The sequence below is a fragment of the Lissotriton vulgaris genome, chromosome 12, assembly GCF_964263255.1.
Source record: "Lissotriton vulgaris chromosome 12, aLisVul1.2, whole genome shotgun sequence".
NCBI lineage: Eukaryota > Metazoa > Chordata > Amphibia > Caudata > Salamandridae > Lissotriton > Lissotriton vulgaris.
The window spans coordinates 628,906,059-628,923,351 of record NC_141700.1 but is presented as its reverse complement, the minus strand read 5'-3'; the positions used below and the strand labels follow the sequence as shown (position 1 = coordinate 628,923,351).

General features: G+C 46.7%; 1 protein-coding gene across 1 annotated transcript in view; it reads left to right on the top strand.

Annotated features, from left to right (window-relative positions):
* The window catches only part of LOC147677886 (mitochondrial inner membrane m-AAA protease component AFG3L1-like), a 365,672-nt gene that overhangs the window by 69,659 nt on the left and 278,720 nt on the right, over window positions 1-17,293 (top strand). Inside the window, exons 4-5 of the mRNA XM_086945781.1 lie at window positions 1,503-1,636; window positions 14,978-15,127. Of these exons, the coding sequence (XP_086801907.1) occupies window positions 1,503-1,636; window positions 14,978-15,127 (284 nt within the window). The remainder of the gene's footprint in view (window positions 1-1,502; window positions 1,637-14,977; window positions 15,128-17,293) is intronic.

The following is a 17,293-nucleotide window of genomic DNA, read 5'->3' as shown; positions in this document are numbered from 1 at the left end:
TTCCTTGGGGTCCCAGCAATTCTACGTGCTCTAGGCACTGTCTAGTCAAGTTGTGGTTATTATAACACTTTCTTAGTATATGGTTTGGTCTCCCCCTGGAGCCCACTGTCTATTGTGCTCTTTACTGTCCTAGTAAATTAATATTGTGTGCTTTGTTCTCTAATCTCATAAAGAGGTTAGTAGAGAGTGTTAAATAATAAATACATATATTTTTTATATTCCTTGTGTGGTTCTCCTTTCATTTGTTCATTCAGGTGGTTATAGACTGGTAAAACAAGCTGCTTTACATTCCTTCGAGACTTAGCCTGAAGGCTGCTCTCCACAGCTACCACTAGGATAGCTTTCTTTAAAGTTTGTCATTGACCTAATCATCAATAAGAGTCGTTTGGACTCGTGCAAGGTGCCTACTTTAATTAGTGGACAGCGTATAGCAGGCCAACTTCTCACACATGGCTCAAAAATGTGGGTGAGTTTTTGTATTCCAGTAAATGGGTATTTCGTCAGATACCTTGGTTAGTGTGGGTACTACCTTTGGGTTAGTGCTCCTTTTTGTGAAATAGTGTCTTCATAAGGGAATGTGCAATGATTTCTTTTCCCCTCTCATTTGCTGTATGAGATATATATGCTCTTGCACCTCAATTATGTGCGGTTTTCTCACACCTTTAGGCTGTCTCTTTGCCTATCTCATCCACAAGGCCTGATAGTAAATCTGCCAATCTGTCCATTATGGGAACTATTCCTACTATTGCCTTTGCTCTTCAAGTCTAATCCAATACATACAGCTCTGTTCCAGTATTAGGGTGTAGGGTGGCTTGAGGGCATCATGGCTCCGAGTATGGTGCGTCAATTCTGAAAATCAAAAATATTATTTTTTGATTGGTCCATGTTAGGCACGTTGTTTATATGCCATTCCGAGTCTTGCCATATGTTGACAACTTTAGCAGAACCTGTGTCAACTGCAATCCTCAAAAATGGGCTTAGATGTTTCTCATCAATGAAATGTACTGCACTTTTGGAATCATTTGATTGTAAAATTATTCCAAACCAGTATTGTCTCCTTATGCTGTATATAGACTGAATACATGAATGTTTAGTTTCACCTCTTATTCCTGGAGTCCCTCATCTGCATATCTTTGTGCTGCTTTGCAAAACTTCAAGGCATTTACATGGTAGCTCTGTCCTTTCATCTCGGCTGTTAAATTATGTGGGATATACTGGATCTGTACTTCCCATTGGGGTCCTGTTAGTTGAATTTTATTTTGATTTGTCTTCTTAGTCCAAACGTGATATGGATAGAATCTGCATTTCTAGTAGTTGTGCAAATGGCTCTTTCTGCTTTTACAGCAGTAAAGGCCATCTGCTAGTTTGAATGTTTGAAAAATGTTATGTAGCACACTAGTGTTTGCCTTTGGTTGTATCTACTTTAATTTTCACTATGCTTGTTTCAGTTTTATGAATATGCTCATTTCATTACTTTAAGTGAAACTTTGTTATTCCTGCAGATGCTCAAGAAACCAAAGATTCACAGTCCGATGGGACAGGAGGAGGTACAGGAGGAGGAGGTGGCAGCAGCAGCAGCAACAACAAAAGAGGAGGGAGGAGAGTGGATTCTCTTTGGTGGAAGCGTTTGCAAAAGGTTTGTTGATTAAGCCTCTTTAAGATATTTAGTAAATGAACACCACTTGCACAGCCATGCTGAGTTTTTGATCTGCTTGACGAAGATACCTGTTCAGATTTTTGAGTTCGGAATATACCCATATACAAATAGATCATGAAGCAAAGCTTTTGGCCCCTTTTTAGTAAATAAAATGATACTGCTTGATTCATTTATATTTTTCCAAAACCGTACTATTGGTGGATTTTGAAACATTCACTACACACCTTTGTGTACAGCCTCTGTGTGTGATGGACTCAAAAACTTAAGCAAAAAATGATTTAAAAAAGAAAACAATTTATAACATTTAAAAATTCAATTAGTTTGATCATTTAAATCTCAATCAAAATCAACCAGTAATTGTATCCTAGTCATTGAAACTGAGTGGAGTGATGCTTGTTCTTATAAGGAAAAGCAGTTGTAGATAACTTACACATAAAGTATATTCCAGTGCCATTTAATGTCTGTAGCTGAGGAACACATAATATGGTTGTCTGGAACAGGATAAGGGTTACACAATCTAGAGCATCAAGCCTCTGGCAGCAAGGGGGGAACGGGCTCCAAAGAGATCTGGCAGGTGTAGGTTTCAGATTTTAGCCTACTTGTAAATAATTAGAACATGTTCTAGAGGTTAAGTATTTGAGGAAGAGGAGCATGCTGTGGGTAGTTTGAAGTATTTTCTGATCCTGCTTCAGATCTCGGCATGAGAGAATCCGAAGATGATGCTATTAAAGGTTCAAACTACGTACTCTCTTCAGAGAATGTGAGGATAGTAGGTTCCAGAGGCTTTACCTACTGCATGATGGAATGCTGTTTGTGTGGTAAATGGGTAGGATGTATTGGGGACTGCTCTAAATCTGTAATTATAGAAAAGGTTCTCCGTAGATTCTAGGTCTAAAGGAAACTGCAGAAACAGGTTCTATGTTTAAGTTTATTAGTAGGTACCCTACACAGATTCTGGATCTTATGTAAAACACTGTGACCAATTCTACATGTAAGTGTATAAATTAATAATCCACCCTGGTTTGTGGTATGGAAAGAAGTGGTATAAGCCTGTGCTTCAATTTCTAACCATCACAGACTTGGAATGTGATGTAAAGGCTTATGGTCAGGGTATAGGTACTTGTGTTGGTAGATGAGCAGCTTTGTTTTAAGATCAGGAAGTGCTTTTTTGCCTATGATGTGGCTGTGTGCAGAGGTAGATGATCCTATAGGCTCTAGTCTTAAGGAAAGAATCTGAGACTGTGTGGATACATAATAGTCAATGGTTCTGCATTTTCAGATGTAACCCCAAGAGGTTGTAGGCTTTTATGTCTGTGGTATGACACTTGGCAGGTGATATGCTCTGTTGAAATTGTTTTTATCTGTTGAACAAAGCCAATTTTGACCATGGTCTATGTTCTGTCAGGAGTCGAATGTTTTTCCACAGAAGAGAAAGCCGGTTTCTTGTTTATTTCCTTGGTGTGATAACTGTGCATGGCCCTTTTTTGTCTTATCCTAAAATCGACGTTATTCTTAACGCTTAAGCCAAAGCAGCTAGTTTATTTATTTTTACAAAAGAGATGACTGCCATATTTGTTTTGCAAACTGATAGTTTGTCCTATATTTCTATTTACAAACAATGTGCAAAGGGATTTCCAGAATTTAGCTGTAAATTTAAACAGATAAGTAACCTGCTATCTATGTGGGGTTCTCATTATCCAGTCGCATAGCGAATAAGAGTTACTTTTCTATAGAAGCCAACCTTCATAGTAGGCCCTTGTAAAGTGAAGTGTAAACTTGTAAGTCAGAAGATATAGGCAAAGGAAATCATTTTCTTACTAGGGACTGAATACGTAAAGCTCCCATTTACAGAGGCTGCTCTGTATGTGAATCCATATGTGTGGAATTTATTTATGCTCCTCTGTGTTGTAGAGATAACTACAGGTTAATACAATATAAAGCTTTGTTCACCATGAGCAAATGTAAACACATTGTTCAAGGCATTTGTAGCTGTAGATACACATGCTGTGCATACTCCTGCCATCTCGTGTTGAGCCCATATGTGTGCGATTTGTTTTTCTTCAAAGAAGTCTTCTCGAGTCACAAGGCAGTGTGCCTCCACTTCTTGCTGGTAATGTGCATGGGCATCAGCTCCATTGTTAGATTGTTTTCTTTCTGCAGCCGGGGTCAGACTTGTGTTCCAGTGCTCCAGGTTGACTCCAATCTCGATGTCTATTTTTCTTTCCACAGTTACTCTTCCTCAATGAGGGTTACTGTGAGTGAATTTTCCTTCGTCTTAGGTTGACATCTGAAATTTCGTCAGGTCAAATCTCTGACCAACTTACACCCCGGATGGGGGACCTCGCCCTTTGGGGCCTTCCTCTGTCTGCTTGCTCCGCTCTCACCGAATATATGATTTTACATCGCATGAAACGACTCGGCAGACAATCGCAATTCATTTTTTAGTCCGCAAATACCATGACTCCGCATTTTTTTATAACGAAACAAATACAACTATAAATGTATTTAAACATCCAAAACTACATTTATCACACATTTCTTAACGTTTGCTTTCACGAATAAAATAAGTCAAACAAATGCTTTTTTAAAATTGTCACTTAAACGTTCTTTATTTCTAAATCAATTACTGTAGATAAAACCTAACTTACCTTATCGCAGATCTTTCCTGCATCCGTTCCCGTAGAAGTCACTCTGTATTGTTATAATGAATTACTGCTTTCGTCAAAAGTATTACTAAAGATAAAAAAAGAGACTAATTTTATCATCGGTGCCCTACGCTTACCTTATAAACTGCTTCACCATCTGTAAAATTCTGCAGCCTCTCCACTTCATTTTTCTCTCGCTCCGTCTATTTTTTTCAAGAAATACGTTTCGTCCTAGTTTTTTTTTTCTCATGCAAATAATTCATATTCGCCATCTTCTATCGTGAATGCAGTGCACCGTTCAGAGTCCAGTTTCACCCTCAATTAATTCAGTAAGTCTCTTTTTTTAATTTTGTTCTATTGCCTTTGTTTTTGAAAAAATGTAAAGCCGTAATCCTCATGCACTCTCTGTCAATAACAATCACCCACCTTGCTCAATCCGTTGTGATCAATGTAAACGAAAAGTTACATGTTTTTGAGCACAGAAAGGTTTCTCCGTCGACTTTAGGCCCGTAGGTTTCTCTTGCTGATACCTTTACAAGGTTTCAGGAACACTGACACAAACTATGGTGGACTCTTGAGAAGTTCAACTGAGAGGATGGACCTCCGTTCTGGACAAGCATCCGCATGCTGTCTTCAGCATATAGGTTGGTGGCAGTACTGTTGATTGGGCATTACGTAACACTTCTGTCAATTCCTTCTGGGCTGCTTACAAACTGTGTAAGTAAATTAATGTCACTGACATCCAATTTTACCTTGCGGAGTGATAGTATTGCATGCAGAAAGTATGCGGAAGGAATGTGGTTGCGGAGTGAAAGTATGCGGAATGAATGTATTTGCTGAGTGAAAGTATGAGTGATAATAGTATTCGTTATGAAAAATTCGTAGTGAAGGTTGAATACTGCTCTCACCATGGTTTGACTGTGATGGAAGAGATGCCCTTTAAATACTGCTCTCTGTATCATTTGAAGTACCCCTGGGCCGACCAAGTCTTCAATCTTTCTCTCTCCTGGACATACTTTAGTTCGATAAAGACTATGAGATGTCTAAGCCAGTCATCTCGAAATGTTGCACAGGAGTGGAGATGATACCCCAGACCTCTACGGCATCCAGGATCTCGAGGGGGAACATCATCCAAAGCCATCGGCTGCTGATGATGAGGCCTACTTTCCTGATGCCAGCTCCAGCTCCCACCTTGAGATCAAAGACATACCGGTTGCTCAACTGATCTGGAGTACAGTCCTCCCTCCTTTTCCCCCTCGACACCGCTCGCACTCCGAGGGCCTACAGCTGCTCTGAACCCACAGAGACAGACTTTCAGGTCACCACTGCCTTGAGGTCACGGTTGACACTGATCGTCCACTTTGGATTGCATGCCTGGCCTGACCTTGGCTCGGAGCCGAAAGATATTGAAGCCGACCCATTCCGTGCGGACTTGACTGTCTTATCCAAAGCCATCAAGACCGAAATCGGCGTAAGTGCTGACAGGGAAGTTGATCATTGGTTCCGTCGAGCGGGTCCTCCAAAAACTGCAAGACAAATTGGACGCAGGCTAGAGGCAAATAGTACTCCACCCCCACATGGGCCAGATCCTCACGCAGTCACTGGCATCCGCCACTTAGACTTTCAAGAGACTGCTTAACTTTGAGTAGGGCTCCCACCACTGGCCAAGCAGAGGATAAGACACAACAAGGCCACCAGTTCGGTTTCTGAGCCTCAACTACCTATCCCCTCCACAGCACTTCAGGCCTTGAGTCTCTCCATCTACACCCACTTCCCCTGCTGACCCACTTTCGTACACACCATATGGGTCACCACACTCTTGAGATTGAGGAACATTGCGGAAGGGACCCATATGACATGCTCACGCAGCAAGACCCTTGGTATTCCTTGGACGTGGACTCTCCAGGGGATACAGACCTTGACCTCTACTCTGCCTTTCCCTCCCGTCCTGACAACACAACCTCCTACTATGAGGTCCTAAGTAGGGTCCCCTCGTACCATAAGGTGGACATGTACAGGGAACGTATTGAGGAGGACTTCCTCTTTGAAACTCTCTCCTCTGCCCACTGCTCTATGCAGTACTTGGCCATGCTGAAGCACATGCACAAACCAGCCACTGACATTTTCGAGGAGCTGGTCAAAACTCTAGTAATCACCGTAATAGAGGGCATGAAGTAGACTTGGATGGAAGCTCATTTTGAATACTATCCTTCGCTGTTCCCTTGATGCCGCTGTCACTGTCACGCTTGGCTCTGTTTCTGGCTTCAAGCTGGGCGTTCAATACCATCTCCTCAACCGGATCTTTGATGAGGAACCTCTTTTTGGGCCCGAGGTTGATGAGATGTTGGAGACAATAAAAAATGACATAGTGACAGCCAAAGCAGTGGATGCCCTGCAAACACCAATCCCTCATGAGTCCTTTCTCCAATCGGCCTACTATGGAGACTCCAAGACCACCTCCCTTGATGGCTGCACATCTGCCCAGCTTCAGCACGTCTCCCAAACTTCCATAAGAGGTTACTTCAGAGGTTCCTACCATGGTAACAGTATCAAGGGTAGAGGCAAAGGCGGTTCCCAAAAGGAACAGTGCCCCGCACACACCTATGCCACCATCCACCTCCTATATGACCTGGGGTTTACAGTACATGCCGTCAAGTCCCACCTCCAACCCATGCAGATACAACCTTACCTAGGGGTGAGTCTCAATTTCAACGTGGGCAGGGCCTATGCCAGCCCTGCAAGAGTGCAGTCCTTTTATGTGTTGCTCCCTCTTTTCCAGCCAAATCGTCATGTCACAGTGCGGACAGTAATACGCCTCTTAGGTATGATGGTCTCATGTATAGCCATAGTTCACTCACGTCAGGTTACACATGCGCCCATAGCAAGAATGCTTAGAACATCAGTGGTCCCAAGGATAGGTTTACTGTGATGATCTAGTGTTGATCTGCCACTACATTCATCGCTGTGTATTGTGATGGAAAACCAACAACTTGCTGCAGGGTCGGCCTTTTCTCGGTCCCGCTCAACAGGTAACAATTACAACGGACTCCTCTCTCACCTAGTGGGGCGCACAACTAGAGGACCTGACTGTCAAAGGTTAATGGGAGCCAGCTCACCAGGGTCTCCACATCAACTAACGAGCTGGTAGACCTCTATCTAGCGTTGAAGGCCTGTGAGAAAGTGAGTTTCTATTGCAGTCCCCCCCACTTTTTGCCCTCCTGATGCACTTTTCCTTGGTGTGCCCTGGGTCCCTGCCTATCCGGTACCCAGGGCCTCTGTTCCTTCCCTAAAAACTGCACTAAAGCCTAACCCAATTGGCATCTCTGGCCACATGTCAGCCTCTTGTAAATGGTACCCTAGGTACCCAGGGCATTATGACCAGAGAAGACCCCTAAGGGCGGCAGCACTTATTGTGCCACCCTTAGGGGCCCTGTTCCCTAACACACACACACTGCCTTTGCAGGCTGAGTGTCATGGTGCAGAACTAAACAAAGAGTCGACATGACACACATCCCTGTGAGCCATGCCCACAAACCCACTGCACTGGCATACATCAGCCACCCCCTAGCTGGGTGCCCTATGCCAGTGGTGTGGGCACAGGTGCATGAGCCCTGTGCCCCTACAGTACCCAGGGCCATTCCTGGGTACTGTAAGTGCAGAGCTGCGATTAAGAGTATATGGTGCTGGGAGGTTGTCATTACGAACTCCACAGCACCATAATGGCTACACTGAAGGCTGACTAGTTTGATAGCAAACTTCTCAGCACATTAAACTCCCACTGATGCCAGTGTGGGATTTAATGTAAAATGCACTACAGAGGGCATTTTAGAGATGCCCCCTGAAACCTAACCTACAATCCACGTCTTGGCTGAGAGGCTGCCTAGGCTGCCACACATCAGACATGTTGCTGAACCCCTGATTGGAGCGCCCTCGCTCTCCTGGGCCTGCAACCATGCACATCCTGGGACGTGGTGCCAAGCCTCCTCCCCCAGGGTGGGCAGGGGAAGCTTCAAAGGCATTCCGCCTCTGTGAACTTCTCCAGACCACTTGCTGTACTCAGCAACTGGCCCCCACCAGTTCTGACCCCCACTCTGGCAGGAAGACTGGCGGGAAACCCTACGTCAGAAAGGGGGGTGTGCCAGCCTGTGCCAACTCAACACCTCAGGTGGGAGAAGCGAGGTGAAGCACGACCCAGGGCTCCGGCCATCTTGAAGATGGGGAGCCCTGCCCAATCACAGCTAGGCTCCTGCCCCCCTCCCACAGGAGAGAAGCAGGCTAGGGGGTGTACCCACCCCAGGACAGGGACCCATTAGTCCCTGCCCTTGCCCTACCTCTAACGCCCCTAAACGTAGTATGTAGGGGCACACTGAACCTTCCTTCCTTAGATCCAGATTCCGAAACAAGAAAGAACAAGGAACAAGAAGACCTGCCGTGCAGCTGCTAAAAAGAGGAAGACACCAACTGATTTGGCCCCAGCCCTACCGGCATGTCGACCCTCGAACCTGCGCCTGCTAAACCCTGGCGTCTCCAGTGGTCAGCAACCTTAACAAGCATTGGAAATGCAATAGGTCTCGCACCATTAGAGTTAGTGCTTTTAGAATTGTTTATGGGTTTTTTTTGTAAATGTTTAGCATTTTTGTTTCCTGTAGCCAATGCTAAAGAATTACAAATAAAAAAAGCCATAAACATTTCTTAAAGCTGTAACTGAAATGGTCTGAGACCTATTGCACTGTGTGAGGGTGAGGGGTTGAGGGTGAGGGGTCGAGGGTGGGTGAGGGGTTGAGGGTGAGTGAGGGTGAGTGAGGGTGAGGGGTTGAGGGTGAGTGAGGGTGAGGGGTTAAGGGTGAGTGAGGGTGAGGGGTTGAGGGTGAGTGAGGGTGAGTGAGGGTGAGGGGTTGAGAGTGAGGGTGAGGGGTTGAGGGTGAGTGAGGGTGAGTGAGGGTGAGGGATTGAGGGTGAGTGAGGGTGAGGGATTGAGGGTGAGTGAGGGTGAGGGATTGAGGGTGAGTGTGGGTGAGGGATTGAGGGTGAGTGAGGGTGAGGGGTTGAGGGTGAGTGAGGGATTGAGGGTGAGTGAGGGTGAGGGATTGAGGGTGAGGGGTTGAGGGTGAGTGAGGGATTGAGGGTGAGTGAGGGTGAGGGGTTGAGGGTGAGTGAGTGAGGGTGAGGGGTTGAGGGTGAGGGGTTGAGGGTGAGTGAGTGAGGGTGAGTGAGGGTGAGTGAGGGTGAGGGGTTGAGGGTGAGTGAGGGTGAGTGAGGGTGAGGGAGGGTGAGGGAGGGGGTGAGGGTGAGTGAGGGTGAGTGAGGGGTTGAGGGTGAGTGAGGGATTGAGGGTGAGTGAGGGTGAGGGATTGAGGGTGAGTGAGGGTGAGGGATTGAGGGTGAGTGAGGGTGAGGGATTGAGGGTGAGTGTGGGTGAGGGATTGAGGGTGAGTGAGGGTGAGGGGTTGAGGGTGAGTGAGGGATTGAGGGTGAGTGTGGGTGAGGGATTGAGGGTGAGTGAGGGTGAGGGGTTGAGGGTGAGTGAGGGATTGAGGGTGAGTGTGGGTGAGGGATTGAGGGTGAGTGAGGGTGAGGGGTTGAGGGTGAGTGAGGGATTGAGGGTGAGTGAGGGATTGAGGGTGAGTGAGGGTGAGTGAGGGATTGAGGGTGAGTGAGGGTGAGTGAGGGTGAGGGGTTGAGGGTGAGTGAGTGAGGGTGAGTGAGGGTGAGGGGTTAAGGGTGAGTGAGGGTGAGTGAGGGTGAGTGAGAAAAAAATAAGAGCAGACAGTGCTGGGGCTTGACTGGCTATTAGCAGAGAGCGCCCGAGGGTCAGATACAGTGCCTGGAAGCGAGGACATCACAGCCTGCTCGACTTCAAACCCAAACGCAGCGGCAGGCTTAGCATTAGACTCCCACTGCTATATGGTGACCAAAAGAGGAAACTGTATGTTCCTGGAAGCGGATGTCCGAAGAGATGGGAAACCTGTGGAAGAGAGCGACGGTGGGGCGACAACGATTATGGCTTCGTTTGCTTTTGGTATCCGACTGGCTGCTGCGTTCCGGTTCTGAGCCGTGGAAGTTAAAGGGGTTCTCGCAGAGTCAACGAGGCAAAACGCGAAGGAAAGAACCATGGCTGAAGACGGGTAACATTATATTAAATCTACATCCGTTTGCAAGCGCTAAACGAAGCCTGACATGGGCGAGCAATAATTCAGTGCAAATACTGTAGCGGGGCAGCCAGGATTGGATATAGTATAATTGAGCACGTGTTTTTTTTATCAACAATGACGCGAGATTTGCTACGTAAATTCAAGAGGCACGCGCTGTAAAAGTTACAACTATTTGCGTGTGTGCGCGTGAGTGAGCTCTTCTTTGCTTTAAATCTTTTGGCGCGATATATTTAAGTTGGAACGTAAACGACGACAGCGCGTTCGCCTCTTTTAACTCTGCGCCAGTCAGACAAGGATTTTACTTCAGGAAGGTCTGGAGTTGTGTTAGAGTAAGTTTGCTCTCGTTTGCATGTACCTGACAAAGCCCCAGCATATACTTAGTTTCCAGCTAACTTCGCAAACCGTGTGAAATCCCGAATGTGAACTGTAAATCAATTGGTCAGAATAAACTGTTAAACAAACACAAGAAACAGTCGGACAGGAAGCAATCGCAGGAGCAGGCTCATGTGTGCAGCAGTTACAGAGCGCACACACACACAACTGGAGACCAGTTACAGTCAACGAACAATCGCAGGCAGGAGCAGTCACAGGCGGAGAGAAACGATGCGGTCACAGACATGGAGCAGTAACATGTAAGGGAGGGGTCGCCTGCAGGAGGCAGTCGAATTCGGAGAGCTGCTGCAGGCACGCGGTACTCACAGGCAGGGCTGGCGCAGGCAGGGGCTTCACTCGAGGAGGCTGCGGGGACCAGTGGAGGGGGGAGGAGAAATGCGACACGGCGGGAAGGGGAGGGACAACCAAAGAAGACGGAGGGAAGAGAGGGGAGGGGGAGGAGAAATGCGACATGGCGGGAAGGGGAGGGGGCGGAGCGGGTAAACCAAGACGGACGTGCACGCGCTTTTAAGCTCAATGCGCATGCGCATTGAGCTTAAAAGTCACGGGCACTGCAAGGAATCGCCACGATTCCTTGCAAGTTAGATAAAGAGTAGATAAGTCCCAATACTCTCGCCTTGCTCGATGATATTTGATTGGAGTAGATCTTCTTAGCCGCCTAAGAAGATCTACTCCAATCAAATATCCTGAGCAGAAAGGGATATTTTTAAAGGTATGCAATCTTACTGATTGCGTGGCATCTTAGTTGAGGGAAGTGAATGGATGCATGAGTAATTGAGCTAATATACCCTAGTCCATATTGATCATTAAGGGGGGCTGGCTCCAAAGGTCACCATAGGGTTGTAAGTGCATAGTGGAACCACAAACAATGATGTACAAGCACAGAAAAGATCGATAAAGAAGGGATAAAAAAGAGAAAAAATTGTTAATTACACTATGAATGTATTCTTATATTGGTATTTTCTGTTTACAGATAGATGTGTACATCAGAATTGTCCTGAGGAAGGTGGGGCACATTGCCACAACCACCGAAACGTGTCGACTACCCCGTAGGGGATGTATTGATTCTGTACATTTTATAATTATGTGCTAATGCAATTGATGTCTTTGAAAGTATGTTGACCTTTGTATTTTTGGGTCTATAGATCTGACCAAAAAAAACACTGCAATCTAGGTACCAGTGGGTAGACTGATATTGTTTTTAACCAATTGTGATGAATTCATGTTTTATAATGTTTCAAATACTTTTTTAAACAAAATCTGATTTTATAATAAAAATTCTGATGTTTTTGTACATGAAATAGCTTATGTCTTTGTGGTTCTACTAGAGCATATTATTGGTGAACAGGCTGAATGAAATCTGGTTGTGATGAGTGAATGACTTAGTTCCCCATTGAAATCAAGAACCCAGGGAACATTCAATTCCTTTTTTTGCAGTTTCCCAATGTACACCTCTTCTCCATAGTAGAAAACGCCAAAAGCCCAAACTTTGCCTCTAGGTTCCCACAATGCACTATGGATGAATTGATCAGGGATATTTGCCTATGCTTTTCTGCCTCTACCCTCTCCTCCTGTTTGTGATGCGACGGCTTCTGCAAATGTCTCTCACGCTCATCCTGGTCAGTCCCTCTTGAGTTTGCTGGCCTTGACTCGCCACTCTCTCATAACCTCTTGGTGGTCCTGCACAAAAGGCTCCCCCACAGGCCATACCTTCTCACAGTGAACCATGGAGAAATTGGGCACTCCATCCCAGGCCGCTCAACCTTGCAATCTGGTGTGTGAGGCTGTAGAATTTGGTTACCTTAACCTACCTCCTGGGTGCCTTAACATTAACAATGAAGGATGCAGGCCTACTACTCACGCCTGCTATGCTGCCAAAAGGAAAAGTCAGTTCACTACTGTCACTCCATACACATTGGTCAATTGGCAGCCAGTGTCCAAGACACTTTTACCTGTTGCACTTGCAGACTTGTAGAATAGCCTCACTCCCATCCACCTTCACCTAGCCGCTATAGCTGCCTACCTCCAGAATAGGCAACACGTTTCCTTCTCATGTCGTTAAAGACTTTTGGAGGGTCTCAAGACTGTCATTCCTCCATGGGTTCCCCAGCTCCAGTATAGAATCCCAACATTGTCCTTTCAAGACTTATGGGTCCTCCTTTCTAACCCCTACATTCCTGCCCCCTTCAATTTCTCTCCTGGAAGGTAGCGTTTCTTGTTGCTATCACTTCACTCAGGAGTGTCTGTGAGCTTCAGGCTTTAACCCTGAAGTGCCTTTCTTTTAGATCCACAGGGATAGAGTTGTACTGCACACTAACCCTAAATTCCTTCCTACGGCGGTCTCTTCATTCCACCTCAACCAAGTTATAGAACTCCCAGTTTTTCTTTCCCCAGTCTCAATCCGTTGCAGAACAGGCTTTCCGTACCCTAGATGTAAAACCACCTCTATTGTACTATATAGATCGGTATAAGCCCTTTCGAAAGACACAACCACTCTTTGTTGCCTTTTCCAAACCTAAAGGAAGGGCTCTGTCTAAATCAGACAGAGCTTGATGATTATCAAATGTACCCAAATGTGCTACGTGTAAGCCAAGAGAGCTTTGCTTACTCCTAGAACCCTCTCTACATGGAAAAAGGAGGCTTCTGTGGCCTTCCTTGTAAACATTCCAATAGCTGATATCTGCAAAGCAGCAACCTGGTCAACACCTCACACTCTCACAAGACATTACTGTGTGGACATACTAGCCTGCCAGCATGCCAACGTTGGCAAGGGTGTATTCCATACACTATTCCAATATACTGCGACACCCACAGGCTAGCCACTGCTTAGGGAAGGACTACTTTACAGTCTGTGTACAGCATGTGCATCTACAGCTGCACATACCTCGAACAGAAAATGTTACTTACCCTGTAAGGAGCTGTTAGTGACTTATAGTGCTGTAGAGTCTCATTCGCTGACTCTCTTCCTTGGAAGCTTTTGGCCATGGCAGTAATGTTCAATCCTTAGTCTCACTCTCACATAGTCCTCTCTCTCCTGTATCACTTCGCTCCACCTCCTTCCTCAAACGCTGTGCGGGAAAGCAATCTAACAATGTAGCTGATACCCATGCACACTGCCAGGAAGAGGTGGAGTCACACTACCTCGTGACTTGAGAGGACTCTCTCAAAGAAAAACACCTTGCACACATCCGGGCCCAACACTAGATGGCAGGAGTGTGCACCTCATGTGAATCTACAGCACTACGTGCTTCGAACAGATGCTTGCAGGAAAAGAACCATTTTCATTGTATATTGTCTGCACCAGTGCAGAAAGGCACTTGGGTTCAACACATAGACAATCTTCCTTTATGGGCAAAGATAGAGTGCATCGCCCCTTGTGTAGGAATGCATTGGCAGAGTATTGACCTGCTTCTTATTCTGTCCAGTTAATCATAGGCACTACATAAAGAAGGCTTTCCTTCATAGGTCACAGCTATTTTGTTATCTTTACAAGTTCCAACAATTTGCATACAGTCATTTGCAGATACAGAGTACAATAACTGACCCCTCTTTTGGAAGATCTCCACAGGAAGATCTAACGTGTTGAATTAAGCAAACACAGAATTTAGTGTCATTTGCATTGCACTAGTGCATTGGTGCTTTAACAAAAAAAGCAGCACACATTGGTATTACCTTAGGCAAAGGTCTGAATTGGAAACCAAATCCGACCCTTGCCAAAATGTTTAAAACAGTCCCTCAAACAGCAGAAAGTGTAACTAGATTGGGATGGGAGGGGGGATTGGTATCCTGGGCCATGGTAGCCCATCGTGCTCCGAAACCAGTCCACTAGCCTGCAGCATACCCAGAAAAGTGCCAGAGAGGCAAAGTTGCCCATCGAGCCCTGGCTAGGTAGCCCCTGTCTAGCATCTTGGTACTAGTTATACATTTACTTTGAAACAGTCACTCTAATGGTGAGCAAGCGTTGTTGTGAAGGAGTAGTGGCTGCTTCTACAGGTCTGTTTGCATATCATATGACAAAACAATTCCTAAGTTTGAAATATAATATATGATTTCTCTGAAACATATGAATGATAAATCAGTTTTGATTCATTTCGAATGGTATTTTACCCCCTTCGCTGTTTCTCTTTCAGGGAGATTTCCCGTGGGATGACAAAGATTTCCGGTACTTGGCTATCTTGGTTGCAGGGTTTGCTTCAGGATTTCTCTATTTGTACTTCCGAGACAATGGCAAAGAGATCACTTGGAAGGATTTTGTACATTACTACCTTGCCCAAGGACTGGTGAGAGAGCCATTTATTATGTTTTGGAGTGTAAGAGAATGGTTGAGGTGGTGCATAATGTATAGAAATTGTGGGTTTCTGTTTTTATTAAAATATCCTTCTGTAAATGATTTAGGGAAGCAATGTATGCTACATTCTTTTGTGCTGACAAGGTCCTACTATGATTATTATAGCCTAGGGTGAAAACCTGTGACCTAAAAATTGAGCTTTTCATTTAGGTGGTTTGTGCTGCTGTTTGTGATATCTCCAGTTACTAAGCTGGGATTATGCACCCTGGACTTGGGATCCCATGTACATGTGATGTGGTATCAGCACTATGATCCTCTCTTTTGTTCATTAAGGGAACACTCAGCTGTATATCCTTGAATTGTCTCGGCATGCGGCTCAAGATTAATACACCTTTATGAAATTCCAACATTTCCTTTAGACAAAGAGATCCCACATATATATTCTGTATGAAAGAAGAGTCTCCAAACCACATCCTCAACTCTTGAATGAGTCTAGCTTATCAGAACCTCCTTGGCAATAAGCGCATTAGGAGATCTGTTAGCGCATGCACAGACCTTCTTCTGAGAGATTTGAAGCAAGCCATGTTGCACGACCTGCACTATTTTTGGGTACCATGTAATAAGCTCAGCAGGCTCTGAGACTACAATGGACTTGAGGTGCACACATGTTGACGGTCAGTAGTGCTAGCCAGCCTTCTAACAAAATTTTATATCTGAAAGAGACAGTTAGTGATAGATTCCTTACCTTAGAATATCCCCAGGCGTCAGACTGGATCCGGAAATTTTTGCGTAGCAGTACCCTTGCGCGTCGGTAGGCGTCGTCTGCGGTTCCGCGTCCGTCATTGGCGTCGTGGGTGCCGTGATGACGTCATCAGAATACTTAGACTCCGCCTCCGCGAGCTGACGTCTGTTCTTCTTTTTTCCGCGCCAGCAAGCGCAGATCTGGAAAATGCAGTACTTTAGTCACTTTTTGACTAGTCTTTTTGAGCTCTTTTGATCATCTTTTCTTGAGTCTTGCGACTCCGGACGGTGCCTAGGGATGCCTGGCTTCAAGCCCTGTGAGGATTGCGACAGACTGATGTCGGTCACGGACCCTCACCATCTGTGTCTCCACTGTCTTGGTGTCTACCACGACGAGAAGGCCTGCCTCGACTGCTGGGCCCTTACTTCGAAAGCTAGGCGGGAGCGGTCCCGCAAGCGACTCGAACTCCGGCAGTCGGCCCCGCGTCGTGAGAGGTCCCGGTCCCACAGGAGGTCGAGGGACAGGTCGCGGGGTCGGAGCCATCACAGCTCCAAGAGTCGGCATCACTACTCCGGGTTGAAGTTGTCGTCAGTTAAGCACAAGAAGTCGAAGAGACGTCATCGCTCTTCCGACTCCCCCCCGACGCTCGCGCCACGACGGGTTCCTCGGCACCTTCGGGCCCAGCGGACCCGTCTGGGGCCCCTAGCGGGTCGGGGGCTTCGACCCCGACGCCGCAAGGCCCCACTGGATTCGCTTCGGGATCCGGGTCGTCGCCGGTTGACCTAAGGACTTCACCGGCGCCGGTCCCTCAGGTGTCACCTCCGGCGCCGTCCTCGGGCGGCGCCGTCCCCGATGCCTCCCTCGCTCCGGTTCCGGCGTCGGAACGGCGCCGCTGGGCGCCGCTTTCAACGCCGCTTGGGGAGTTTAGCTTCTATGAACCGGCCTCATCGTTTGACAACCCTGACTATCAGGGGATGGGTGAAGAGGAGTATTGGGAGGGGTCTGAGGACCCTCTGACCCGAGAGTGTCAGTCTCAAGAGGACTGGACAGGTGGACTTGGGGATGCCAGTGGTCTGGACACATCACCAGACACTGGCTTTGTCTCGCCTCCTACCGTGGCTACGGAGGAGGGGGCAACCTACAGTGTGGTGTTGATGAGGGCAGCCAAGGCCTTGGGCCTTGAGCTCCCCGTCGCGGCTGTGAGGACTAACCTCCTCACTGAGGTCCTTAAACCGCAGTAAAGCTCGGCCGAGCCTCTGCTGCCGTTTAATGAGGCCTTGACCAACGTTCTTTTGGGCACTTGGTCCAGGCCCGCTACGGGTTCGCCCGTAGATAGCAACATGGCCAGACGCCACCGCCCGGCCCCGGGCGACCCATGTTTCCTGTCCACCCACCCCACCCCGAGAGCCTGGTCAT